Source organism: Lactuca sativa, chromosome 1, assembly GCF_002870075.4.
Source record: "Lactuca sativa cultivar Salinas chromosome 1, Lsat_Salinas_v11, whole genome shotgun sequence".
Classification (NCBI taxonomy): domain Eukaryota; kingdom Viridiplantae; phylum Streptophyta; class Magnoliopsida; order Asterales; family Asteraceae; genus Lactuca; species Lactuca sativa.
In genome coordinates this window covers 37,408,422-37,436,385 of record NC_056623.2, presented here as the reverse complement: position 1 = coordinate 37,436,385, position 27,964 = coordinate 37,408,422, and the positions used below count along the sequence as shown (strand labels likewise).

The 27,964-nt window shown below is 34.0% G+C and overlaps 5 protein-coding genes across 6 annotated transcripts; 3 read left to right on the top strand and 2 right to left on the bottom strand.

The window, feature by feature from the left end:
* Positions 1-597: 597 nt before the first annotated feature.
* LOC111883778 (uncharacterized) lies at positions 598-17,992 on the bottom strand. Its single transcript, XM_052769643.1, has 11 exons — positions 17,893-17,992; positions 3,318-3,915; positions 3,094-3,234; positions 2,858-3,001; positions 2,409-2,777; positions 2,256-2,327; positions 2,081-2,164; positions 1,775-1,954; positions 1,420-1,686; positions 1,166-1,345; positions 598-1,064 (listed from the first exon to the last, which is right to left on the bottom strand). Exons 4-11 carry the CDS (start codon positions 2,984-2,986, stop codon positions 1,008-1,010), a joined length of 1,338 nt encoding a protein of 445 aa, XP_052625603.1. The 5' UTR covers positions 2,987-3,001; positions 3,094-3,234; positions 3,318-3,915; positions 17,893-17,992; the 3' UTR covers positions 598-1,007.
* Positions 12,327-14,742, top strand: LOC111896702 (CRAL-TRIO domain-containing protein YKL091C). Of its 2 annotated transcripts, XM_023892679.3 has the most exons (7): positions 12,327-12,345; positions 13,096-13,210; positions 13,301-13,562; positions 13,644-13,680; positions 13,779-13,884; positions 14,062-14,172; positions 14,261-14,742. In XM_023892679.3, the coding sequence occupies exons 2-7, from the start codon at positions 13,103-13,105 to the stop codon at positions 14,375-14,377; spliced, it is 741 nt and encodes a 246-aa protein (XP_023748447.1). In that variant the 5' UTR covers positions 12,327-12,345; positions 13,096-13,102; the 3' UTR covers positions 14,378-14,742. The 2 variants fall into 2 exon arrangements, with proteins under 2 accessions (XP_023748447.1, XP_023748445.1); XM_023892677.3 differs by lacking the exon at positions 12,327-12,345 and having other exon boundaries at positions 13,004-13,210.
* Positions 16,584-18,098, top strand: LOC111896703 (uncharacterized). The gene is made up of 6 exons (XM_023892680.3): positions 16,584-16,716; positions 16,847-17,108; positions 17,187-17,223; positions 17,327-17,432; positions 17,681-17,791; positions 17,905-18,098. The coding sequence occupies exons 1-6, from the start codon at positions 16,609-16,611 to the stop codon at positions 18,019-18,021; spliced, it is 741 nt and encodes a 246-aa protein (XP_023748448.1). The 5' UTR covers positions 16,584-16,608; the 3' UTR covers positions 18,022-18,098.
* On the bottom strand, positions 16,688-20,334 carry LOC111896701 (pentatricopeptide repeat-containing protein At5g50990). The gene is made up of 3 exons (XM_023892675.3): positions 20,079-20,334; positions 18,086-19,611; positions 16,688-17,991 (listed from the first exon to the last, which is right to left on the bottom strand). The coding sequence occupies exons 1-2, from the start codon at positions 20,191-20,193 to the stop codon at positions 18,089-18,091; spliced, it is 1,638 nt and encodes a 545-aa protein (XP_023748443.1). The 5' UTR covers positions 20,194-20,334; the 3' UTR covers positions 16,688-17,991; positions 18,086-18,088.
* Positions 20,335-21,922: 1,588 nt separating this feature from the next.
* Positions 21,923-24,144, top strand: LOC111896705 (B2 protein). The gene is made up of 5 exons (XM_023892685.3): positions 21,923-22,075; positions 22,730-23,121; positions 23,187-23,300; positions 23,388-23,671; positions 23,733-24,144. Exons 2-5 carry the CDS (start codon positions 22,747-22,749, stop codon positions 23,953-23,955), a joined length of 996 nt encoding a protein of 331 aa, XP_023748453.1. The 5' UTR covers positions 21,923-22,075; positions 22,730-22,746; the 3' UTR covers positions 23,956-24,144.
* Positions 24,145-27,964: the final 3,820 nt, after the last annotated feature.

The following is a 27,964-nucleotide window of genomic DNA, read 5'->3' as shown; positions in this document are numbered from 1 at the left end:
CAGTATGAAAAATTTAACTGAGAAAGTAACTCCGATTTAAAAGAAAAAGAAGGCTAATGGCATACTGCAATTGCGGAGGAGAACGTATCGTTAGGATTTCAGGTACAACTAAAAACCCAGGAAGATTGTTTTACGCTTGCCCATATTTGGTATCATGTTGTTAACGTCATTCAAATTTAAACCCTCGTGTTTACATGACAAAAATTTATTTTCTTACTGTCAATGTTAAATTAAACAGGGACCAAAATGCGGGTTTATCAGTTGGGTTGATGAAGAGAAGGACCAATCATCTATGGTAATAGCTAAAGTAGCTAACTCTAATAAGCTCTTTCAATCAGAAAATAAGAAGTTAAAGATAGTGTTAGTTTGTAGTTGGGTGTTGTTCTTGGCAGTTCTTGTTTACAAGTTGTAAGCTTTTCAATATTGTTTTTATGGTTTTGAAGTTGTTAGGTCAATAAATTGTTGTATTTGTAACGTTAAAACAAATGTTGTACTCGTTCTTATGTTGTATGTATTGATAAGTTATTAGTAGGTCATTAATTTGTTGTAATTGTCGTAACGCTAAATTTTTTGTCATCCGTTGAGTAAACTGTAAAAATAAACTAATAATCAAATCCAAAATTAATTTAGATATACAATTATATAATCCAATTACATAGGACCAAGACTAGACCCCCAAAAATTTTTTGCCATCCGTTGACGGAACTCTAAAGCTGCGTTCTTTGGGTCAATAAGAACATGTATTAGTTGACCTGAAACGAATTGCTCCATAAACATACAAACAAAAACACCGCAATCTCCCAAATGACTACTTTGTTGGGGAACATTTTCTTCATAAATGAATTGCATATTCAATGGAATCCTTGGGATGTTCCTCCGGGCCCAATACTTAATCTTGTCCAAATAATTTGCCACCCGACGTTCAAATTTGGAAAAGATTCCTTCAGATTTGAAGTTTTCATAAGCCCCTCTACAAAGACTGTCATAAATATGCACTTCCATTGACGCTAATCGTAGTTCCCCAAATAGCCAATGATTAGGGGATGAATGAATCGGCAATAAGACTTGTATAAGGATCAGAAAATAAAATTATGTTTTTTTACATCACAATACAAAACATAACAAAAATAACGATATTATTTTCAATATAAACAATTAAGTTTACCGTATCAACATCCCACCAAGCAACCATGAAGTTGGGGTACGTAGCAATACCAGCCATAAACGCCCTCCAGTCCTGACCTTCTTCCAAAACATGAGAAACAAAAAAAATTGGAGGCATTATTGTATGTCGGTCGCTCTCAAACCGTCTCTCCATCAATAGTCGGTACCAAATGGTTATATGCTGCACACATGATACTTTTGTTATTGACTAAAAAACAATTAACTTTTAAAATAATAAATTAACAATTAATTTACCGCTGATTCCAACCATCCGTCGTGTGTATGCCCAAACAATGAGCTCCAAAAATCTCTATCTAACACGAAATTAAACAAACGATGCTGAACATCATATGAATGAAATAAATAATTTTGGATGACAACCTCACCACCTGCTACATAAGGTTGCAGGCGCAACATGGAGAAGTCATGAGCAACACCAAAAACTGGAGGAGGAACGGGGCTTGTTGATTTGATATCAACCTTCTTTTTTGTTCTTCTTTTTTGCTTCGATGTCGTGTGCAACTAAAAACAATATTCAAATGTTTAAATCTATATCTTTCAGATAATTCACATAAACATAAAATCATGAGTTTATAAATAAAACGAATACCTCGGTGTAAGGAGGGCACAAATATTGTGATGGTTTTTGAGTCCTCGGTTTATCGGGTGTAACTTCTTTGCCATTATACTCATCAAAATAATCTACAATTCCCGTTATTATTATTTCGTCTTCGTCCGGCACATCATCATCTAATTTGTTCCCCGCATTGTCATTCCTCTCCTCCGACTCCTACATTAAAAATAAAACTTTATACTTAATAACGAAATACACATAATTTAATAAGCAATAATATCTAATTAAATAAATGATTTAATCTACTAAAAACAAAATATAAATTAATGTAACTATAAGAACCTCTTTAACTTCACTATAATCATTTACATCAAACACATCTTCATCAAATTTGTTCCCCGCATAGTCATTCCTCTCCTCCAACACCTACATTAAAAATATAACTTTTTACTTAATAACGAAAGACACATTATTAAAAAGTAATTATTAAAATCGTAAAGGTAATATCTATAACAACCTTGTCGTCTTGAATATCACCAAAAACATTTTCAGTTTTATTGTTTTTATTCATCACTTCATCTTGCACAACCTATATTTTCAAATATAAAATATGAACACAGGTATTCATATATGTTAATAAAATTTAAAACTAATGTAGCGTGTAACTAACCTGTTCATCATATTTTCTTTGTGACACTATCGGATCATCAAAAGTAATGTCGTTCCAAAATTGTTCAGTATTCACTTCTTCAACAAAAACCTCTGTAGGTTGTCGGTTCATAAACACATGCTGCTTCAGTGCATGTAGCCGTTTCAACACCTCGTCTAGGTTGTGTTTCCCACGGCCCCTATCTCTACCATGAGAGCGACCACTGGACGACATACTAGACGAAGATTCGTCTTGTCTCCTAAAATGGTCCCGTACTGGGGATGGAACTGCTTTCCCTTCACCATATACATACTCTTGAAATGACATATAATAACAAGATGTCATCTCACCATCACCCGGTAACATGTTTTGTCTTGGTGGTTGCCCCTCCTAAAAAATTCAACATATTAAAAATGCATATAAAAGTATAATAATCAAGTTTATTAATAATAAACGAAAAATTTATAAACTTGTATCTTTGACCAAATCTTGTTCACGTCAACCCATTTCAATTTTTTTGTTCCACTCCATCGTTTCATCCGAGGCAAGTCTTTATTTTTTCTCAATACAAATCCACATGCACGAACAGCCAGAATCATCTCATATATCCATATCTACAATTTTTTTACAATTACAGTAATAAAAGTTAAAATTAAAATAAAAAACATAACAATAAAACAATTTAAATATAAAAAAATTTTTATACCCTTATTGGAGCCGTAAATCCTGAGATGGAGTACTTTAAAGTTTGACGATGCTCAGAAAGTGATAAATAATTATGTATTTTGTTCCATATATCCTCAATGTCAACATAATTAAAATCCCAAAAATAGCTACCTAAGCGAAACTAACAAAACAAAAAAACAAAATTGGTTTTTATATAAATTATAACTTTAATAAAATAAAACTTTTAACGTAAACAAAATATACCTGTTCCAGAGATCCAAATTCTCAGCCAAAAAAACCAATCTTGTGGCACCCGATCATTAACTTCTTTTCCCAAAAAACCTTCACACAAAATGTATATCAAACATACTCTAACTGCATCAACGTCGTCAAGTGCTAGGAATGTTCGATTTAAAATTAAACGTTTCAGGTCGCCGATTTTCACCGAACTATTAGTATGGTCCGGAAATAGCCGTTCACGTAATAAACATCTTTTTTTACTGCTTAATAATTTTTCCGACCCTTTTCTCCCAATGTTTTTTGGATACTCCCCAAAATTGAAGGCGGTTATCAAACAAAACTCTTCCGGCCCACAAACCATTTTCATATTGCCTACTCGAAAATATAATCGTTTTATTCCATCTGGAGCTAAAACAGGGTCCGGCCGGATCTGATGAAGGAACATTTTATGAAACAACAATGCGTCCCCTTGTAAACGAGAGACATCAATAAAATAACCAAATACGGTATCTCTGAAAATGGCACGTCTGGCATCATCTAAAACTTCAAATACTTCCCATATGTTACCGCCCAAGCCTTTTAAGTTCACAAAGGCTTTCATTTTGATAAAACTAAAATCATGCTGCAAAAAAACACAAAAACAAATTAGAGAACTAAAAAATATTTTGTTTTTAAAATATATGATTACGAACTGCAATAAGTACATAAACAATTAGTAATGCAAATACAATTTCTTAATTAATAATTTATATATTTCCGAGAAAAAACAATAACATACACATATATAAACAATTTTCCAAGTTATACAACAAATATATTTACGATAAAAAACAATATCATACATAATTATATAAACATTTTATTAAACAAATTTTCAACTTAAATGACAAATTTTCAACTTAAACAAATTTTCAACTTAAACGACAAATATATAAACAATTTTTATCTTTCTAATTAAAACTAACATTTTATAACCATATAAACAAACAATTTTTCAAATAAAACGATAACCAAATTAACAATTTTGCAAGTTATACGACAACTTTATACAAATTTTCAACTTATACGACAAACACAAACAATTTCTAACAATATATATACGACAAATTTTCAACTTATACAAATGTTATACTTATACGACAAATATATATATACAAACGACTATTTTGCACATACTATAATTTAACTATTTTTCACTTTATATAAACAATTATACGATAAGAATATACAAGTTTTCAGGTTATACAACAACTAAACAAACAACAAAAATAACAAATTGTAAACATTATCTACGCAGTCTCTACTTGTACATTCAAACAAACACTAACAAAATAGCATTTAAACTTCAAGTATACTAAAGAAATATTAAAACTATCAAACACAACAAAATTACCCTTTTTTAACACTAAATAATACAATAAATGATAAAATAAAAAAGTTTAAACATTAAAAGAGTTAAAATCTAACCATATTTGCGGGATTGTTGACATAATCCTTCATTTTCTTCAAAAACTAGCCAAAATTCCGAGAGAAGCCTAAAGATAGAGAGAGTTTTTGTGTAGAGAAGGGTGAAAAATGGAGAAAAAAACGTTTATATAGTGAAAGAGAAGGGGATTTCGCAGATGGACAACGATTTCGCAGATGGCACATCTCATCTGCGAATGTACAAGCACCTAAAGCACAGCTGTGCTTTAGGTGCTTGTACATTCGCAGATGAGATGCTGATTTCGCAGATGGGGCATCTCCATCTGAACAGGGTCAGCCCATTCCCTACAATGGAGACTGAAGTTTCTACAACCTCACTGAAAGGGGTTCTGCTGATAGAGTCCTACCGATCATGGTGCGTAGGATTTCTCGGAACACGATAATGGCTCAGGCGACTATAAATCAAGTCTTGGAAGTTGACGCCAACTCTGGTGTTAACACTGTCCACATTCGCCAACTAGAGTCTGCTCATGAAAGGACTCTGGTCCGCAAAGCAAATCTGCAGAGGGAACTTGCTGAAACCCGAGCTGAAGTTAGAGAACTTCGAGCTCAGCAAGCAAGGTCGGACAGGCGTATAAGGGACATTGAACGTCTACTGTCAGGATCAAGGACTCATGCTAGCAGTTCTCGTCGCCGATAGAATATCGTCAACTCATCTTTTGGATATAACCTAGTTTATGTAAAACTTTGGTCTAATTTCCTATCTGTATAAATCTTAGACCTGTTAGGTCTTGATCTAGTCTTAATTCTGTCAAAATTTTCCATCTTGGTTGATGTAAGGCCTACTTCTAGGCCATTTTTCCCGAACTTGTTACATCTGTAATTCCAGTATTATTGACAGATATCTAATCTTATGGAAATTATTATCCAAATGCTATCTTCTTCAGTTAGTCATACTATTCCTTCTGTTGTTGGGCTATGGGAATTTAGTCCATGAGACACATTCATTAATCATTTATTCTTATCCATGTCGTCATCTTTTAAACGTACAGTTAAAGATGCCGCCAAGCAGAAGTACAAGGTGAAACCCAAACAACGAAGCACCAATACCACCACCTCCACCACCACCTGAACCTCTTCAACCACCAAATCCTTTCGATGCCAACATGTTCCAGGCAGCTTTCACAGCAGCAGTTGCAGCTGCTGTGTCAGCAATCAACGCTCCTGCCCCTAGTGGATCAGGAACAGGTGCACCACCCTCGAATCACGGCAAGAGCCATGGACACCCTCGAGAATGCACCTACAAGGACTTCACAAATGCCAAACCCCGCAGCTTCAATGGTATTGGTGGGGTTATGGTGTTAAGACAGTGGATTGAGAAGATGGAATCTGTCTTCGAGATCTGCGGATGCCAAGAAGGCAACAAGGTCAAGTTTGCAGCTTGTACCTTCTCTGACCGAGCACTAACATGGTGGAACAGCCATGTTAACTATCTAACTTTGGTGGTGGCGTATTCCATCGGCTGGGAAAAGTTGAAAGACATGCTGATGAAAGAATACTGTCCTCGAGGTGAAATACAAAAACTCGAGCAAGAATTCTGGGGGCTACAAATGGTTGGATCCGACATCACTACCTACACAAATAGGTTCTGTGATTTGGCAAACTTATGCCCTGATATGGCTGCTCTCCAGAGCAAAAAGATCGAGAGATATATCTGGGGACTGTCGCCCCAGATCCGGTCAAGTGTGATCGCTTCCAGGCCTATTACCTTTGATAGCGCCAAGGAACTGGCACAATCCCTCATCGATCACTGGAAACCTCAGAACCCAACAATCCCTACACCTGTACCCCAAAAGTCCAACCCCGACAACAACAAGAAGGGGTGGAATAACAGGAAAAGAGGGGCTTCGCAAGGATCCTCCAATAAACAACAACGTGTGGCGATCAATGCTGCCACAGTGACTCCTGTTGTCCCTGCGAACCCCTTACCGGCAAAAACTTATGCTGGAACTCTTCCGAAGTGCAACAAATGCAGCTTCCACCACCACGGACCTTGCAAGGAGATGTTCTGCTCTAACTGCAACAGGAAGGGGCACACCGCCCGTTTCTGCAAGGCTCCAACAGCTCAAGCCGCCCAGGTTCCTAATGTTGGTATGGGTCAAACTTGCTACGGTTGTGGCGAAGTGGGCCACTACAAGAGGAACTGCCCTAAAGCAAGAATGGATGGAGGGGTAGGAAGAGTTATGGACCTAGGCCACGAGGAAGTGGTAGCTGATCCAACGATAGTTACTGGTACGTTCCTCTTCGATAACTCATATGCTTGCATACTTTTCGATAGTGGAGCCGAGAAAAGCTTTGTAAGTCACAAATTTGCACACCTTCTTAAACAAAAACCATGTGCATTAGATAGTTCATTCACGGTAGAAATGGCTAACGGGAAAACAGAGAGTACAAACTGCATATACGTAGGTTGTACCTTAACTTTAGATGGCCATACTTTCAAGATAGATCTCATGCCAGTCCCAATTAAATGTTTCGACGTTATCATCGGTATGGATTGGTTGAGTCTTCTTCGCGTCGACATTATGTGCTTCGAAAAAGCAGTTCGTCTTAACCTTCCTAACAACGAAACTTTAGTTATCTACGACGACAAACCTAGTACGAGCCTTCGCATCATTTTGTGCATTCAAGCCCAGAAGTGCTTACGGAAAGAGTACCATGCATTTCTCGCACACGTCGTCGATACCACTCAAGAACTGAAAGACATCCAGAAAATCCCAGAAGTGCGCGACTTTCCCGACATATTCCCAGAAGAACTTCCCGGTTTACCACCACAACGCCAAGTCGAGTTCAGAATCGACTTAGTGCCAGGGGATACCCCCGTAGCCAAATCTCCTTATCGTCTGGCACCGGCTGAAATGCGGGAACTTTCCAGTCAACTTAACGAACTCCTCAAGAAGGGATTCATTCGACCAAGCTTCTCACCATGGGGAGCACCGGTCTTGTTCGTCAAGAAGAAAGATGGATCGTTTCGCATGTGCATCGACTATAGAGAACTCAACAAACTTACCATTAAAAATCGTTATTCCTTGCCCCGCATCGACGATTTATTTGATCAACTTCAAGGAGCCAACTACTTCTCGAAGATAGATCTGCGATCCGGATATCACCAACTACGAGTGTTAGAGGAGGATGTTCCCAAGACAGACTTCCGAACTCGTTATGGACACTACGAGTTTGTAGTGATGTCGTTCGGATTAACTAACGCACCCGCAATATTCATGGATCTGATGAATAGGGTGTGTCGTCCTTACTTGGATCAGTTCATCATCGTCTTCATTGATGACATACTCATCTACTCTCGAAGTAAGGAGGAGCATAGTCAACATCTCCGTAAAATCTTAGAAACATTGCGATCGGAGAAGCTCTACGCGAAGTTCTCGAAGTGCGAATTTTGGATTCGGCGAGTCGAATTCTTGGTCCATGTTGTTAGCGAAGAGGGAATACACGTGGACCCTTCCAAAATTAAGGCCATCGAGAACTGGTCAGCACCAAAGACACCTACTGAAATTCGTCAATTTCTAGGTCTAGCTGGCTACTATCGCAGGTTCATTCAGAACTTCTCCAGCATAGCGAAACCTCTTACAACCCTGACCCAGAAAGGCGTGGCCTTTGACTGGGAAGAGAAACAGGAAAGAGCGTTCCAAACGCTCAAACGAGCCTTGTGCACCGCCCCGATACTATCCCTTCCCGAAGGGATAGAAATTTCATTGTCTATTGCGATGCATCAAATCAAGGACTCGGATGTGTTCTGATGCAGCGAGGTAAAGTCATAGCCTATGCCTCGAGACAGCTGAAGACACATGAGGTTAACTACACAACCCACGATCTTGAACTAGGAGCAGTTGTGTTTGCTCTGAAGATCTGGCGACATTACCTGTACGGTACAAAAAGCACGATCTTTACAGACCATAAGAGTCTACAACACATTTTCGACCAGAAAGAGCTCAACATGAGACAACGACGGTGGGTCGAGTTACTCAGTGATTACGAGTGCGAAATTCGTTATCATCCGGGTAAAGCCAATGTAGTAGCCGACGCCCTAAGTCGGAAAGAATATACTGGTCGTAGAGTCAGATCTTTGACTCTAACTATCCATTCACACTTGTCCACGCAAATAAAGGAGGCTCAGCTCGACGCTTTGAAACCTGAAAACGTGGCTAGTGAATCCCTTAGAGGGACGGATAAGAACTTGGAAGTCAAGGGTGGCGGAGCCTTATACCTCATGGATCGGATCTGGACACCGAAACACAGTGGCTTCAGAGACTTGGTCATGACCGAAGCTCACAACACTCGTTATTCCGTCCACTCCGGTCTTCTACAACAGCCGGAGATACCAGAATGGAAGTGGGAGCGGATCACTATGGACTTCATAACCAAGTTTCCCAAGACGACGGGTGGACTTGATTCCATATGGGTCATCGTCGATAGACTGACCAAGTCTGCACACTTCCTACCGATCAAAGAAACAGACAAGATGGAGAAACTTACCAGAACTTACATTAGGGAGATTGTAAGGCTGCACGGTGTTCCTTTATCTATCATCTCGGACCGAGATAGTAGATTCACTTCGAGGTTCTGGCAGTCATTACAAAGTTCCCTAGGAACTAGGCTGGACATGAGTACAACCTACCATCCACAGACCGACGGGCAAAGTGAGAGAACTATCCAAACCTTAGAAGATATGTTGCTTGCCTATGTGATTGACTTTGGAAAAGCTTGGGATATCCATTTACCCCTTGTTGAATTTTCCTACAACAACAGTTATCATACGAGCATAAAGGCAGCTCCATTCGAGGCCCTCTATGGCCGAAAGTGCAGATCCCCTCTATGCTGGGCTGAAGTGGGTGATACCCAGTTAGCTAAGGGATGAGTCCCCGAAAGCACTCTCACGGGTCCGGAGATCATTCGGGAAACGACAGAGAAGATCGTTCAAATTCGTGAACGGTTGAAAGCCTCTAGAGACCGACAAAAAAGCTACGCTGACAAGCGTAGGAAACCATTGGAGTTCCAGGTGGGCGACCGAGTCCTACTGAAGGTCTCACCCTGGAAGGGCTTGATACGCTTTGGAAAGCGTGGGAAGCTCAATCCAAGATACATAGGGCCTTTCGAGATTCTCGCAAGAATCGGCCCTGTGGCTTACAAGCTCAATCTACCGCAAGAACTCAGTAACGTACATTCTACCTTCCACGTGTCAAACTTGAAAAAGTGTCTATCCGACGAGACTCTTGTTATTCCACTCGACGAGATCGAGATCAACGAGAGCCTCAACTTCGTGGAGGAACCAATAGAGATCATGGACCGAGAGGTCAAGCAAACAAAGCAGAGTCGTATCCCGATAGTGAAGGTGCGCTGGAACGCAAAGCGTGGACCGGAATTCACTTGGGAACGTGAGGATCAGATGAAACTGAAATACCCTCACCTTTTTGCTTAGTTATTTGTAATTTCTTATTTGCTTAAATTCTAATTTCGGGACGAAATTCCTTCTAACGGGGGGATGATGTGACAACCCGGAATTTCCATTCTGTACAAACTATATCACTTCAATAGAAGTTGTAGCAGTCACAATTAATTTTCAGACTTTTCGCGTAAGTTTCCAATTGAAATGAAAAATAAGATCATAATGACATGTTGTCTACTACATAACTTCATAAGACAAGAAATGGAAGTAGATCCTTTTGACAATGAATGTCATCGGGACGAGGGAACCGGAGATGTTGGACCTGAAGATGTTGATAATATTACTTCTGTAGGGACTTCGAATGAATGGACCATATTTAGAGAGAATTTAGCGGAGTCCATGTTTGCATCTAGGGGCGCGGCAAATTAAATTGGCATTTTGCTTATCTATTTATGATGTATCTCTATGTTGGACAAATTGTTGTATTGTTTGCTTATCGTTACGTTGAACAATTGTTGCTTTTTTAATGTTATGTTGGACAAATTGTTGCTTTCTTAATGTTATGTTGGACAATTGGCATTTTGCTTATCTATTTATAATGTATCTAAAATTAGTTGTGATACTTATCTATTGGTTTTTGTTGTGTTTATATAGGTATGACAAGTCAAATTAGAAATTATAAGACATGGACAAACAATGAAGAAGCAAAGCTAGTTGAGGCATTAGTGAATATGACAAATGCTGGAGGATTTAAAGATGATAATGGTTTTAAGTCGGGTTATTTGCAACATCTTGAGCAAACATTAAAACAATCACTTCCGGACTCGGGTATTTTAGGTAAGCCACATATTGAGTCAAAGATAAAAACCATGAAGAGAGATTGACAATGTGTCTACGATATGGTAAACGGTTCAAACACAAGCAGGTTTGGTTATGATTCTGAAAAGCATTGTGTTACTGCTGAGGATCCGGTTTGGGAGGCGTACCTACAGTTACATGATGTTATAATATTTTTATTTTTATAGATTATAATGAAGTGACTATATAGAAATATTTTATTTTTTATATAAGTTATCATGTTGGTAAATAGGTTCATAAAGAAGTGACTAGATGAAAACACAAATCATTTCCTTACTATGAAGATCTTTGCATTGTTTTTGGAAAAGACCGACCTCAAGGAAATAGAGCTAGAGATTTCATTGAGATGGAGCAAGATGTGAACTTAGAAGAAGAAATGCAAGAGTCGGATGATGACATACTTGAATCCGAGGAAATTAGTCATAATACATCAGTGCAAAATGATGAAACTTCACCTAGTGTTCGCTCTAATAAGAGGAAGCGACGTGCCGATGATGTGTTCCATAATGTGGTTGGTTTGATTACTGAAAGTCTTTTCGAACAACAAAAGAACATCCAACATAGCCAAACATTATCTTCTGCATCCTGTTTATTTGACTCTAATCATGTGATATCATCTCAACACTTTCAAACACACGTTGAAAATTATAAGCATATGTGTTAGGGAACAATAGTTGTTAGTTTCTGATGTAATAATGGATGCAAAATGTTGCCTGTTACAACCTTAGAGTATTGACAAAAGTATCCCTATTATTCTAATTTAAAAGCTAGCTACATTTATCATATATACTTAAACTATATTTATTAGCAACCCATCATGATCCATTTTTTATTAAAAAATAAATTTCTTTCTCGTCTATATCTAAAGTATCCAACCAGGCAAATTCAAAATTTAACTATTTAACACAACCATAATTTTATATTATATGGAAACTAAAAACAATAAGATATATTGTTTTATAAATTTTCAATAAACATATAATCAGATCTATAAATAATTATTAAAATTAAAAGAAATGACCATTCATAGACTGCCATGTGTGTAGATCATGGTCGTGACTATGAGATTGCCAGCCGACCACATACTCTCAATTGGTCTTCCAATTTTATTATTTATTTAATTTTCTTTCTTGGTTGTTTAAGTTTTCCAACCAATCGGTCGCCCTCCTTTACCAATAAACATGGCAAAGCTGTAGAACACACATACCTCATACCACTAGCTTTCCTTCCATGTGAAAGATTTTTCATTTTGAAACTATAAATGGTCAGTTACCAATGCATGTTCCAATACTGAATGCCTTAAAAATGGTTAGTTTTATAAAATTATTGCTTACATACCGATAATCATTTAATCACACACTCAATATACAAAATAGGATTATGATACGACATCACCAAAGTTTTTATTTTTTATTTTTTATTTTATTTATTTATCTATTTTTTATTAATAAGAACGCTAAAAAAAGTTTGGACGGTCAATACGCAAAATAGGATTACGATGCGACATCATTGACCATGATGCTGGAAATTAAACGGTTAATAAATACCATTTTTTGGCACATTAAAGTTAAATTAAATTTTCATAATTTACAGAAATGCCCAAATTTGGTATTTTGGTCATTATTCTAAAAAGGGCCCCTAGGTTTTACAAATTTGTTATTAGCCACTATTTTGAATATTTGTGACGTTTAGTCATGTTCCATTACATTAGCTAAAATTTATTTGTTCTTAAAAAAGATGTACATATTTTAATGGCAAAAAACATATACTCTTTGGTTTACATTTTATTGCACCTTACATGTGAAAGATGTTTGAGAAAATATGAAAGAAAGAGATATTAAAGGGGTCTAAATGAAAAATCCCCCTAGCATTTAACGATGATGCCCGCGTCCAACTACCCATCCCAACAGATATTATATTTGGCAAAAGTCACCGCCAGCATTAACCGTCCAATTAAATGATGCCACCAGCCGACAACAGATTATACAAATATTAATAAGTTTCTGTATATAGTTATAAATCTCTATATTTCCCATGTTTACAAAGAAACTAAAACAGAAAACAGATGGAGGAGAACAATAGTATTATGCAGAATAATGAAAGCAGCCAAGAAGAACAAAAGAAGATTATGCAAATGAGGACTTTAGTTGAAAAGCAAGATCCAACCTCCAAGGTACATGACTTAATGCTAAATGTACAAGTCAAACTCGATCTAGTAATTATCTTATCTTAATATATAGTATAATTCAAATTTGTGTATTAGGAATATGATGATTTGGAAATCAGAAGGTTTCTTCGTGCTCGTGATATGGACATTGAGAAAGCCTCTGCTATGTTTTTAAAGTTTGTTAAATGGAGAAAAACATTTGTTCCAAATGGTTCCATTTCTGTATCGGAAATCCAAAATGAATTAGCGCAAAATAAGATGTTCATGCAAGGAACTGATAAAAGTGGACGCTTGATAACAGTCGTGTTTGGTGGAAGACATTACCAAAACAAAACAGGAGGCCTCGAAGAGTTCAAACGTATGTTAATGTTTCTTACACTCACTTATTACTTTTCCATTTTTTTTTCTCAAATTAATTGCGATTAGAATTTAACCACAGGTTTTGTGACCTTCATACTTGAAAGAATAACTTCAAGGTATGACCATATTGGAATCTGATTTGTAAATATATATAAAAAAAAAAGTTTAAATAATATTTGTTTTATAACAAATATTTCAAATATGAATATATCAGGATGCCAGCTGGACAAGAAAAGTTTGTTGCTATTGCAGATGTAAAAGGATGGGGATATTCAAACAGTGATATACGTGGATATCTTGCCTCCCTGTCTATTTTGCAGGTTTACAACCATCTAATTCATTCTTCACTGATATAATTGGGTACATATTTTTTTTTAACTATAATGTCCGAATAAGAAAAAAAAAAAAAAACTGAAAGTACAATTATATAACTGGGTAGATCTTTCAAGAAAAATAGAATTGAAAGTATAAATTAGTAAGATTGATGTTTATGACAGGATTATTATCCAGAAAGGCTTGGGAAAATGTTTGTGGTGCATGCTCCTTCCATATTTATGACAGCATGGAAGATGATTTATCCTTTTATTGATGAAAAAACAAAGAAAAAGGTAAGGTGGAATTATTGGCGAATAAGATCAAGCACACGAAGTAAAAGTAATAAAATATGATTGAATTTATGTTTACATTACATTGCAGATCGTATTTGTTGATAGTAAGCAGCTGAAGTCAACACTTTTAAAAGACATTGACGAAAGTCAACTTCCAGAAATCTATGGAGGCAAAATGAAATTGGTTCCCATCCAAGATAGCTAGTTTGGTTTATGTTCTCCTAAGAAGTGAGATCATTCATTAAAGAAAGAGTCATAAGGGGCTGTTTCTTTTTTCTGTTTTACTCATTAAGCATTGTATGGGTAAGGTGCTGAATGGATAAATCATGTATGATGTCTGGATTCCGGAGGGAGTATGTTTGTATCAACTTTGGACTGTATAAACAGTCTGAATATGAAAATTTGACCATTTCACCACCAACAGTTGATAGTTATTTAAGGACTGTTATAAATTGAAAGTGTGAACATTGGTGAAAGTTAATTGAGAATAACAAAGATGTAGCACATTTTATATTTTAAATGGAGAATCACAAAGAGACATTTATAAAGAAACAAATGATTTTTGATTTTTGTCAAATTAGCATGCATAGCTTGATAATTTTGTTATGAAAAACAGAGAAATATTTTCTCAGTTTTGATTTTTTTTTTTTTTGATTTTTTTCCTTTTTGTGGCGTGAACTGTGATGAAGAAGGAGAATTTTTTTATGAATCATGCTTATGTGGTATCAGAAAACAAACAATTCACGAAGAAATCATGGATTATTAGATTTGATTATGAGGAAGGACCAAGAAATCACAAAGAATACTAGACGTACTGCTGGGAAAAAAATTGAAATGAATGAATTTAAGGTTAAAAATAACGTCTCAATGGATAAACACACCCTCACCCAGCCCATTAAGATGTTCCATGTATTAAATTAAAAATAAATAACCGTTATATATACGATTTTAGACTTTAGATTAAGGTGCTATTCATTTTTTTAACTTAATGGGCTTGATGGGTTAAACATTTAATGGAACCTAATGATTTCATGGGTTAAGAGACTACGGATGTGTTTGACAAAACTAGTTGGAAACTAAAACTTGTAGTTTTTATTTGTGCAGACGTGTTCAACAAAAGTAGTTGTTAGTTTTTAAAGGAGTAAAATTAGATAAAACCAAAAGCTACTTGAAGTAGTCTTTGATTTAGGAGCTTTTGTTTAAAATAAATACTAAAAACTCATACTACCGAGCGAAGTTTTTTCTTAAAGCTAAAAGCTTCCAACAACTTTCAAAAGCTCCATGACGAATACCTATTGGTCCATTTTTTATCCCAACTCTTCTTACGTTACAAGTAACTATTCCTGCATTAAAAGTGATGAATATTGTGAATTTTGATTTTTTGGAATGCTAGGGTAAAATGATCATTTAGTAAATGGTTTATTAAATCTAGAAAATAAAGAGACCTTCTGCATACAACACTTCATCAAAACACATATCATTACCCATTCAACTACTTCACCCATATAGTATTCGATAGAAAAAAAAAAAAGCCTCTTAGTGTTGTCCCTATTAAGCCCATTAAGTCAAAATGAAACAACACTTAAGTAAAGTGTGTTGTTTATAATGGTTGGTTTTAGAACTTGTTACAAGTAAAACTAGTTATAAAAAAAACTCGCTATCTTTTTGAAGAACCCAAATGCTTCATCAATATCGTTTGCACATTTTAACAAACATCTTCTTGGCAATAAAAATATCAAAGTCTCCCATTTTCATAAAACTTGCAATGATCAAATTGGAAGAAACTACATTAAACTTATGATAAGAAACTTCATTAAGTAATTGGCAAGCAAAAGTGAAAAGATTAAAAAATACATATGCAGTAACCAGCATTGATGTGAGAGATGCTTTCCAATAACAAATGTTGAATTAGTTGAAAGTACAAAATGCCAAGAAAATAAAGAATACACAAGAATTTAAGTGGTTTGTTAGTTTATATGACCAGTGTTACATATTTCATTCACAATGATCATCAAGTAAACGTTTTTAGATTGTATGCTAATGGAAAATTTATCACATGCCAGTTGGCACTTATGGTAGTTACCACTAGGGTCCACAAACAATTTCCAATATGCATATGGATGGTAGCATTGAGATGTCAATATTATTGAGTTCCACATAAAAAATGTGTTGCATGATTATTAGTTTATAAGCATGCTTATTTACATGTACTAAGTTAAAATTTATGATGCCCATTAACTCATTCTGACCAAATTAAGTAAAAAAGAAACAACTTACAAAGCCCTATTTAGTGATTTCATAATTCAAGTTCTCTGTCAAAAGACTAAAAGTAATATATAATTACAGAGAGAATCATGACACACGGAAAATATAAATCTTTATAAATATGGGCATGTAAATCTAACATTAACAAGTTTAGAGAGGAAGTAAAAACAGATGGAGGGAAATAGTGGTATTGTGCAGAATAATGAAATCAGCCAAGAAGAACACGAGAAGATTAAGCAAATCAGGGATATAGTCGAAAAGCAAGATCCCACCTCCAAGGTATATGTCTTAATGCATAATGTACAAGTCACTGTATCCTGTTCTTCTTAACATCTAATTCAATAAATCTCTAGATTTTTTGAATGCTAAGATCAAGAAAGTAAGAGTAATAATTAAAATTGTATATTAGGAGTATGATGATTTGACAATCAGAAGGTTTCTTCGTGCTCAAGATCTGGATGTAGACAAAGCTTCTGCTATGTTTTTAAAGTTTATTAAATGGAGAAAAACATTTGTTCCAAATGGTTCAATTTCTGTATCTGAAATCCCAAATGAATTAGCACAAAACAAATTGTTCATGCAAGGAACAGATAGAAGTGGACGCTTGATTACACTCGTGTTTGGTGGCAAACATTACCAAAATAAAATAGGAGGTCTAGAAGAATTCAAGCGTATGTTCTTTAACTTATTACTTAACAATATATATATATTTTCAATACTTTTTCTAATTAATTTGTGATTAATCACAGGTTTCGTGACTTTCACTTTTGAAAGAATAACTTCAAGGTATGACTATATTGGAACTAAAAAAATACTCAATAACCGATTTTTGACTAATATTATCTAGAAAAATACTGGATAACCGATTTTTGTTAAATGAATATATCAGGATGCCAGCTGGACAGGAAAAGTTTGTTGCTATTGCAGATGTTGAAGGATGGGGATATTCAAACAGTGATATACGTGCATATCTTGCCTCCATCTCTATTTTGCAGGTATTTATGTAGTGTATATTTTATATTCATATGCAAGAAATAGCAACTTACTTTCACTTGTTATAATTGGGTAGAATTTTTTTCTTAAACTCTTAATAAGGAAAAAAATAACTGTATAATGTATTAGTAGGAAGAAATGAAAGCAGGATGATATAATACACAGATAAATAAAAAAATATGTTGCTATTTCTTGCATATAGTCCTAGTATAAGTTTATTTTCTGATGTAAAAAATGATGTTTATGACAGGAGTATTATCCAGAAAGACTTGGAAAAATGTTTTTTGTGCATGTTCCTTACATATTTATGGCAGCATGGAAGATGATTTATCCTTTTATCAATAAAAAAACAAGGGAAAAGGTAAGATTGTCTACATCCTAAAGTAAACACCTTCATATGGAAGTCATCCATGGTGCAAACAATAAGATCATGTACAAAAGTATAATGGAATTTATGTTTACCTTACATTGCAGATCATATTTGTTGAAAATAAGGAGCTGAAGTCAACACTTCTGAAAGACATTGATGAGAGTCAACTTCCAGAAATTTATGGAGGCAAACTGAAATTAGTTCCCATTCAAGATAGTTAATTTATTATGTAAAATGCTATGAAAATTGTTGTAATGGAAGTAACAAATATTCATAATAACTTACCAGTTACCAATAATCACCACATGTACAAACACCATCTTCTATGTGATGAAAGCGGGCCCTGTCCCTTACAATAATCACCCTTTTCAATACTTTAGAAACCAATTTCAGCCAAGAGTGACAATCAAGACATGTCCTTAAATTCTTTGAAACCCTAATTTCAGATCCAGGGGTTGATTTTAGTATCCCATAAGCCAATGCCAACTTTTCACTATGATAATTCAGATTCTCCTCCTTTTCCTCTTCAGATATATCCATTAAAACCAATTCTGTAACAGGAACATATCCTTCATGTCTAATACGCCCAATCAATGCTTCTAGAACCTTGTAGAGTGATTCCGTTTCACAATGTGATTTATCTCCTGCTTTAAATTGATGAATGACTCCATTAACTTCAATCCAACTTTTTCCCTTACTTTTATTAACACCATTCCTTTTCATCATACTCCTCACTTTTTCAGATTTATCCCATTTATTTACTGAACAATATGTGTTTGAGAGTAACACGTAATCTCCACTATCAAGATTTGATATTTTTGCAACTGCAAATTCACCTAACTCAAGATTTCTATGTGTTCTACATGCACTAAGAAATGCCCTCCATATAACAACATCAGGGTCCATTGGCATCTCTTGAATCACTTCATAAGCTTCTTCTAGAAGCCCAGCTCGCCCAAACAGATCAACCATTGATCCATAATGTTCAAGTTGTGGTGTAATTTTGTATTTTGTTCTCATTAGGTCAAAATACTCGCGACCCTGTTGAGTCAACCCACAATGGCTACATGCAGTCAAGATTCCAATGAAAGTAATTTGATCAGGTAAAAAATTGTCAGCTTCCATCTTTGAGAAAGTTTCAATTGCATCCATGGCAAGACCATGCATTGCTAGACCATTGATCATGGCATTCCAAACAGAAACATGATCATGTCTTACACTTTCAAAAATTGCTTTTGATGTTTCAATTCTACCACATTTTGAGTACATGTCTATAAGTGCAGAACTCAGAATAAAATTGAGTTCGATTCTTTTTTCGGTTAGCAAACCATGTATCCATTTAGCTTGGTCTAAAGCTCCAACACGAGCACATGCAGTGATTATGGATGAAAATGTGAATTTGTCTGGCTCTATGTTTGAACTTAACATCTTTTTGAAGATCCCAAATGCCTCTTGAAATTGTACATTCTTAACAAAACCTCCTATCATTGAGTTCCAGGATATTAAATCTCGTTTGGGCATTTTACGGAATATTTTCTTGGCAATATCAATGTTTCCCATTTTCATGAAACTTGCAATGATCAAATTGCATGAAACTACATTGAACTTGTGATAAGGAACTTCATTAAGTAATTGACGAGCAAAAGAGAGAAGATTGAAAGATAGATATGTAGTAACCAGAAGTGATGTGAGAGATGGGCATGTCTGGTACCCGAGTTTAATGATTCTTGCATGTGTTCCACTAACAGATGTTGAATTAGTTGAAAATTTGCATTCTTCCAGAGAACGGAGTAACAATTGATGGTTTGAAACTGTTGTTCCATAAAAGGAGAATGGATTTAATATACACAAGAGTTTCCAAGTGAAAAGTTCATAACAGAAGTTCTTTGAAGTGTAACCTATTCTTTTGCGACCTCAAAAATAAAGCACCAATATTTCTAGCATTAACATTTATGTTTAGAAATCGCATATATTGTTCTACACAAAGCTTCAAATATATCGATTATAATGTGTGCTGAAAACTAGTGCGTGTATGAGAGCAATGATTTACGAGAAGTGATTATAATGTGTCAATAAACAGATGAAACAATGATGCCAGTGATTTGCAAAGTCCGATGGATGCTGTCAATTGTGTCAATGCTGTGTGCGTCAAAATAATGTGTATTGAGAGTAATTCCACGAAAAGTGTTCGCAATCCAGTAGGGAAATAGATGGAGTTAAAAATAAATTGATTAAAGTTTTGTTCAGCGAGTCTGTGAGAGATGAAGATGTAAGTAACCTGAAGGTTCGTTAGGAGGAAGCACGATACTGGATGCTGCGTGGTTTAAGCGCCATTGCCAGATGCAAGTACGCTTATCCTGCCAATAAATCCGTTTAATAATCGCGATCCTCATCACCTACAATGAATTAAGTATGACTGTTGGTAAGAACAACACCAGCAGCCCCGCTTGATTGTCCGTGTAGTGTTCAACAGTAGAGATTCCCCCGCCATTGATGGAGGAGACATGGACGCCGACTGTTTAGCAGTTTAGGAATACACTTTTGGGCTTCTAGTTAGTGCTTCGATAGTTCCATAGCCCAGCTCAGTTTGGCCCAAAATATAACAATATACCTTCCAATTTCGATTCATATGCTATAGCCATAATGCCAATGACCTATACATACATTGACAGTTTAACACAAAAATTATAACTCACAATTTTATTTAACTTTCATGTCAGTTTCTATAATTATTACTTAAATATATCTTTTTATAAAGATAGTATTATATTGAGATATTTTCTTATAAAACACCTTTTGTCTATTTATGTTATGACACCCATGTAGTGATTGATTTGACCAAGATATACTGTTAGATTATCCACAATTTTGTATTAACATTGATGTATGATATCATCAATAAACTTTAAGGTAAAACAAATAAATTTGTTTTATCATCACTAATAAACACTATTATATACTATTTGGAACATTTTCGTGCTTTTAATTAACCAAATTTCCATAAATTCAAATTTTGCATCATCATCTTGCTTCAATTTATTGTCATCTTGCTCAATTTGTTTTTTAGAAGCATTTAATAACACTGGATCAACCGATCAACTTGCTACAATGGCATCTACATATAAATTACTTGAATGAATATCATTTGTGTAAAATTATATGGGTATGGGTGTAAAATGTCCTAGCAATCACGATCTTTCCACAATGAAGAACAATTTTACCATTTTCACTCACTTTAATGAAGAAGAATCCATGCTTATAAGATAAAAACTAGAAATAATTTGTGTATGGTTTCATATTGTATTTTAAAATTAATCATAATATAAAATATCAAATAACAATAATAATAGACAAGAGAGTCTCTGATCGTATGAGTTGAATACTTGTATGATATTATTGATAGATGATCTGATCATATGAGATGAATTCTTGGAAGGTATTTTTAAAACATATTATATGTTATTCAAAAGTTAAAAACTTCAATAAATAGATTTGAGAGTAAACTTATTTCATAATTTTCGTTTTGTTTTATAGGAGCAATGATCCTTATGTAGGCAATAATTTACAAACGACGAAAGGACTAACTATTGTTAGTCAAATACTTATAGTAGACATATACGTAATTTTAGATTATTACATATAGGACATACAACTGATGCTACTATTCATCGTTGAGTACATGTTATGCACACTACACACATTATTAAATATTTGCCACTAGCTATTACATATGTAATGCACAGTAAACACATTATTATATATTTGACGTTTACTATTACATATCGGACATAAAAAAATATCTTGTAACTATTACATTTTTGACAGCTAGTATAATTGTATCGTACTTGAAACGATAGTTTTGTACTTACTCTTATCTTTTCCCCGAGTAAGAGTAAATGATTTCGACATCATTGTTTCATTATCGACGCTTCTTCTAGATTTTCTATACCCCTTTGGAAGTGTCATAAATATACATAAAGCTTCTACTCCTTCATATAAATCAATAAAAAAAAAGTTAAAATTTCGTTACATAAACAAATGATTTAAATCTTATTTAAAACTCATAAGATCTACTTACATATTTATAACTTTCAAAAGATTTTACCTTAAACCGTCAAAGAGATTAATTACTCTTAATCCTCGCCGGCACACCGTAAATATTCCATCTCCTAACCGTTATAAAAACGCCAGGTAGCAGAAATCCTTTACATAGTCATATTTGTCCCACCCCACTCTCTACTCTCTGCAAGCACCCTCGGACCTTTCATCTTTCAGGTTATTTCGCCATTTTTTTTTTATCTTCGTCTTCTTCGTTCTATTTGATTACAAATTAGGGTTTTTGTATATTTGTGTCTACATGTGGCCGTATTGTTTCGATTCTTGGACACATTGCTTCCTTGCGGTTTTCAATATGTTGTTGATGTCTAAATGTAAGATTTATTCACCCGAGTATCTTGAAGGAATCCAAACGAAATTTGTTCATAATCTGCATCCGATTTTAATTCCAAATCGCGAATTCCATGCGACCTAACACCACCTATATTTTTTTTCCTTCTTGGGGTTACTTTGAGTCCTGACTGTGTGTGTGTTTAAATTTAGTCTTATCGAGATTTCTTACAGAACCTAATTGAATATTGCGCAATTTTTGAAAAAGCACAATGAAAGATGATCTCACAGAATTCCTGTACATAATTTACTTCATTATTTGTTTGTCATCTCTTATTAGTTGGTTATGCATCAAATTGGACTGGTTATTGTTTTATAGAATTCATTCCAAGTTTGAAACATATATAAAATTGAGATAAAACAATATATAGCTTACAAGATCATGTTTATTAGAATCTTTAGAATCATGTGCGTTTCTATTAATACATACAGATATTGAATGTTCTTGCTTCCTGACATTGAGGTGTTATCTTGATTCTGCAGTATTAACAGTTTTCATCATGGCCAAAAAACAAGGGCAAGATTCAAGCAGACCTCCTGCCAAGAAACATTTCAAGAAGTTAACAAACAACATATCTAAAGACACTGTTCATCATTCTTCAGAAAACAGTGCTCTTGCTTCTGTGAATGATAAAAAAGAGGAATTCTGTGGTTACATATTCATGTGTAGTGGAAAAACAAAACCAGAATGTTATATAAACCGAGTTTTTGGTCTTCCTTCTGGTAGAAGACAAGTTGTTGAAAAGATCAAACCAGGCACCAAGCTTTTTCTGTTTGATACTGATGTGAAGCTTCTTTATGGTGTCTATGAGGCATCATCCAATGGAGGAATGAACTTGGAATCTGCTGCTTTTGGTGGAATGTTTCCAGCACAGGTTAAATCTTTTCTTTATAATTTTATATAAAATAATCATAATCTAAAATTCTGTCTTTTTTGTAGGTAAGATTCAAGATCTACAAGGAATCTCTTCCACTTCCTTTAGGTACATTCAGACATGCCATTAAAGAAAATTATCAAGGATCAAAGTTTGCACCAGAACTTAATAGTCAACAGGTAAAACACAATTTCTTTCTGTCATTTTCCCCAATTTTCCCAAAACTTATATAAATACCCATTTGGGGTATTTTCGTAAAATTGCAGGTGGGGGCACTTCTGTCATTGTTTCGTCCCATCCCTGCTCAATACCCTACAGCACCTAATGGTGCACCTGAACCACAGAGGATACCTGCCACAAATAATATTAACGGATGGATCAACAGCTCATTAACAACGCCTTTACAAAATACGTATAGACAACCAATTCATAATCTTCCTCAATTGGGTCAGCAAAACGGGCTAAACCTAAACCCAAATTTACATAATTGCCATCCAGTTGTTGCCCCCGCCCATCAGGCCCCACCTCTGTATCATCAACCATATCCAAGGTAACATGGGATAAAATTGTAATTTTGAAAAATGTAATCTAAAATTTGGTTTTTTTGACAGGTATATGACAATGCATCCGTGTGATCAAAGATTTGGATTGGATGCAGATAGGTATTTGGGTCACAACTCTTACCCTATCCCACCAGTTGCTTATGGTTCTCCTCTGCATTTGCGGCCTATGACTCCTTATGGTGGACCGCATCCTCCTCAATCTCATACACAATCGCAAGGGCATGAGGTGCCAGTTTCATCTTATTACTTGAATCATGCGGGGTTGCGTTGACAGTTGACAGGTGGCGAAAGATTGGGTACTTAGAAGAACGTGATGATGTGGATTTGGTTGTAAATTTCTGGTGAGGGGTAGTTACTAGTTAGAATCTTTGTGAATATTTTGTGACTTTACTTTGCATCAGAAACTTGAAAAATGTATGAGGTTAACTTTTCTATTAATAGAGAATACTTCCCTTCTAAATGGAAGAATAGAGAGCTATATTTGCCAAGTCGAGATATGTTATCTCTAACGGATCAAATAGCTAAACTAAAAATAGCTGAAAATAAACAGATTAAATGACCCAGGAGTATTCAAATGCCAACAAACATCACAATCCTAAAACCCCACAACAAAGAAGCCCCAACATTCGATGCTTTGATAGTTTGATTTATCCATAAGAGGATAATGAAGACGATTTTGTTTTTTCAAAATTCACAAGTGTTTTGACAAAGTTCTAGACATTAGTAGGGGCCGATGTTATTCCAAAATAAAAAAGGTCGTGAATAGAAAAAAAAAAGTTTTTTAAAACTCAAAACAATAAAGACTACGAAAAGTCGACACAAAGTTTGCATTTAGCTGGCATAGGGTTAGGGTGTAGCTTAAATGATGTCATGTTTAGCTCAAAATTTGAGGTAAAACAAATAAATCTATGGTTTTTTATTTATACACTCCACGCTATTACACTCCGGACTATAAATTCATAATTTTTTTAAATTTTCGAGACTATTTAATAAACTATTTAATGATTTATGTTTTTTTCTCTCCTCTGTAACCATTTTCTCTTTCTTGTTATCGTAAATATATATGATTTATATTTTTTTCTCTCCTTTATAACTATTTTCTCTCTCATTTGTTATTTAATATATATTTTTCTCTCCCCTATTTTTTCTTTTTTATTTGTTTTATTCTAACTTGTATTTATATATTTCCAAATAATATACTGGGGATAATGATTTAAAAGGGTAATATATTTTTTAATTTGTACACATTTAGTCATTGAGTTTTTTTTCGTCCACATTTACCCCTTCAACTTGTTAAATTGTACACATTCAGTCCTTATGACCGGTTACTCCAGGTTAGCCGGGAAAAATGACTTAATAGGGTAATATATTTCTCATTTTGTACAAATTTCGTCCTTAATATTTTTTTATTTCAAAATAAAGCATTTTTGTTTTTGTACACATTCAATACTTATGAATATTTTATTTAGGTTTTTCTCACGATATCTTACGTGGAACAATCATTGATGAAGTGTATAAGGCTGTTGATGTTTATGTGTAATGTCTCATTTTCACAACAAAAATTTTCAATTTTAAATTAGGTAAAACTCTCTAATTGTAAATCCATTATTAAGAAAAAAACGTTTATTTCAAAATATATTTATCGAAAATCGGAGTAATATAAGAAACGTGAAATTGTCAATATTGTTGATGAGTGTGTACAGTCATGCATCGCCTTTCCACAATCAACGATAGAACCTGAAAACATAAACAACTGGGAAAGCACAAAGTTTAGTGAGTTTCCCCTAAAATACTTGATACAACAAATGTATTATCATGCATAACGGGCCCACACTCATCAGATTGATATACTTTGGCCCAATCAATAATCGGACTGGAATGCCAACATGCAACAGGTGCAATCAGTTATCAGACTGAAATACCCAGGGTTTGTTGGCATGTCGTCTTAACCCAACCGCTCTTCTCGACCCTCCATGCCTACAACTTATAGTCGGCCCGCACCAGGTATCTTGACCAACAACATATAGCAGGACCACCTCAACCTATCCCACCACTATATGGCTATCTCACATCAGATGTCGTGAGAAAAAAAATTAAAGAAATAATTAATAAGTACTGAATGAATACAAAAACAAAAGTGACTTATTTTGCGACAAAAAAAAAATATTAAGGACTAAATGTATACAAAAATATTAAGGACTAAATGTGTACAAAATGAGAAATATATTACCCTATTAAGTCATTTTTACCGGCTAACCTGGAGTTGCCGATCATAAGGACTAAATGTGTACAGTTTAACAAGTTGAAGGGGTAAATGTGGACAAAAAAAACTCAGTGACTAAATGTGTACAAATCGAAAAATAAGTTGAAGGGGTAAATGTGGACAAAAAAAACTCAGTGACTAAATGTGTACAAATCGAAAAATATATTACCCTTTTAAGTCATTATCCCTAATATACTGTCTACTATGTTGGCAATATAATCAATATGTACGCTTTTTTTTTTTTTTTTTTTTTTGAATCCTTAATTTTTTTGAAGCATATTTCAAAATAAATCGTACCAATAAATGGTCCAATCCTTATTAGATTAAAAAAAAAACTTTACAAGGGGTAGTTATAATTATTTTTTTAGTAAATGCATTTTTATATTATATATATATATATATATATATATATATATATATATATATATATATATATATATATATATATATATATATATATATATGATTTTAGGAATCATAACAATTTTTTTAAATAGTTAGTATTAACATAATAACATATGTAAAACGCACTAAGTTAAAGAAAAAAAGATGTTACTTTTCAAATATTTTTAGAAACTAGACTTGTTTTTTTTTTTCTATATTTTTGTAGATTTTAAACAAAATCCGAAAAATAAAAAATATTGAACAACTCAAATACACAAGGCCTTTTTGTAAATGCTGAACTTATTATTATTATTATTATTATTATTATTATTATTATTATTATTATTACATTTTCTCAATGTCTATTGAGATTAATTATATTTTTTTCCTAGAAAATATAAACCTCTCTATAAAAAATATTGTTGCCGGCGAAATTGCTAACCGGAAAACTGTGTCGCTGATGGACTCGTCATATTCTTATTTCCGCCGTCGGTTGTAGTCGGGTTCGTACGTTCTTCATCATTCTCAACTAAAGTTTCGAGTTTAAAAAATCAAATAGAAAATTTAAAAATTATGTTCCGGTAGCCGTACGCCGCCTCTTCTAGCTTCCGCTATCTGCCAGTCGTTGTCGGCTTCTGTTCTCTGCCTTCTCTCATTTACATGCAGTAGTGATGTCGTGGTCCGATGCAACGACGATTCTGTGGTTGTGGTGGTCTGATGACGACGGTCGTCGCATTGTGGTGGGGGTGTCAAATAACAAACGAGTAAGTAATACAATCTGAGAAAAATACGTTGACGTTGTTATGTTACGGTTAACGTTTTTTTGTTTTTTAATGGAGAATTGGGCTAACAAATGGGCTACGTTTTTATTTATTTTATTATTTTATTATTTATTTTTTTGAAGAATTGGGCGGCAGATTTTTTAACAATAAAATTTTTTTAACGCCAAACAAATTGTTTGATCAACTTGTTTAATTATTTCAAATACATTTTTTTATTTCTATTTAAAGTATTATTTTATAAAAAATAGTTAATACTATTATTCTTATTTATTTTATAAAAAACGTTTCAAAAAAACTTAGATAATAATAGAGTTAGTAATTTTATTTGTATATAATAAAATAGTAAATAAAGTTTAAAAAAATTAGATAATAATAATAATAATAATAATAATGTAATAATTAAATAATAAAGTAATGAAATGATTAGGATATAATAGGCTAATATATAAAGATGTATATAGGGAGTTTATTAGACTAGAGTGGAGTGTCCATAACACCACCCTAAATCTATTTGACATGACTCTTTTGACTATTTTATATTGTTTTTAAATTCATTTTAAATGTATTATATATTTATAATTTATTCTCTTTAGTTATTGTAATTGTAACTATAAAATAATATTTATGACTTTTTTGTTAGGCTTTTCTAAGTACTTTGTTACACATGACACTTTTTTATAATTTTAAATGTAGAACGATGAAATCAAAAATGTTATAAAGATAAACAAAAAGATAAAAATATATAAATAATGTTTTAAAAATAAAATAGATGAAAGTCCAAATGAATAATAAATAAGACGACTATATATGTAATGATACACATAATTCAATGAGATTTCTTATCTACAATT

Excerpts from the sequence above, each read along its gene's own strand:
- LOC111883778 (XM_052769643.1), bottom strand. The coding sequence starts at position 2,986 with ATGATTCTGGCTGTTCGTGCATGTGGATTTGTATTGAGAAAAAATAAA. Across the intron at positions 1,346-1,419 it reads ACGGATGGTTGGAATCAGCG|CATATAACCATTTGGTACCG; the intron begins GTAAATTAATTG and ends TCATGTGTGCAG. Across the intron at positions 1,065-1,165 it reads CTTGGTGGGATGTTGATACG|TCTTATTGCCGATTCATTCA; the intron begins GTAAACTTAATT and ends TCCTTATACAAG.
- LOC111896702 (XM_023892679.3), top strand. The coding sequence starts at position 13,103 with ATGGAGGAGAACAATAGTATTATGCAGAATAATGAAAGCAGCCAAGAA. Across the intron at positions 13,885-14,061 it reads CCTCCCTGTCTATTTTGCAG|GATTATTATCCAGAAAGGCT; the intron begins GTTTACAACCAT and ends TGTTTATGACAG. Across the intron at positions 14,173-14,260 it reads ATGAAAAAACAAAGAAAAAG|ATCGTATTTGTTGATAGTAA; the intron begins GTAAGGTGGAAT and ends ATTACATTGCAG.
- LOC111896703 (XM_023892680.3), top strand. The coding sequence starts at position 16,609 with ATGGAGGGAAATAGTGGTATTGTGCAGAATAATGAAATCAGCCAAGAA. Across the intron at positions 17,109-17,186 it reads AGGTCTAGAAGAATTCAAGC|GTTTCGTGACTTTCACTTTT; the intron begins GTATGTTCTTTA and ends GATTAATCACAG. Across the intron at positions 17,224-17,326 it reads TTTGAAAGAATAACTTCAAG|GATGCCAGCTGGACAGGAAA; the intron begins GTATGACTATAT and ends TGAATATATCAG.
- LOC111896701 (XM_023892675.3), bottom strand. The coding sequence starts at position 20,193 with ATGAGGATCGCGATTATTAAACGGATTTATTGGCAGGATAAGCGTACT. Across the intron at positions 19,612-20,078 it reads TCCTCCTAACGAACCTTCAG|TTTCAAACCATCAATTGTTA; the intron begins GTTACTTACATC and ends ATGGAACAACAG.
- LOC111896705 (XM_023892685.3), top strand. The coding sequence starts at position 22,747 with ATGGCCAAAAAACAAGGGCAAGATTCAAGCAGACCTCCTGCCAAGAAA. Across the intron at positions 23,301-23,387 it reads CAGAACTTAATAGTCAACAG|GTGGGGGCACTTCTGTCATT; the intron begins GTAAAACACAAT and ends GTAAAATTGCAG. Across the intron at positions 23,672-23,732 it reads TATCATCAACCATATCCAAG|GTATATGACAATGCATCCGT; the intron begins GTAACATGGGAT and ends TTTTTTTGACAG.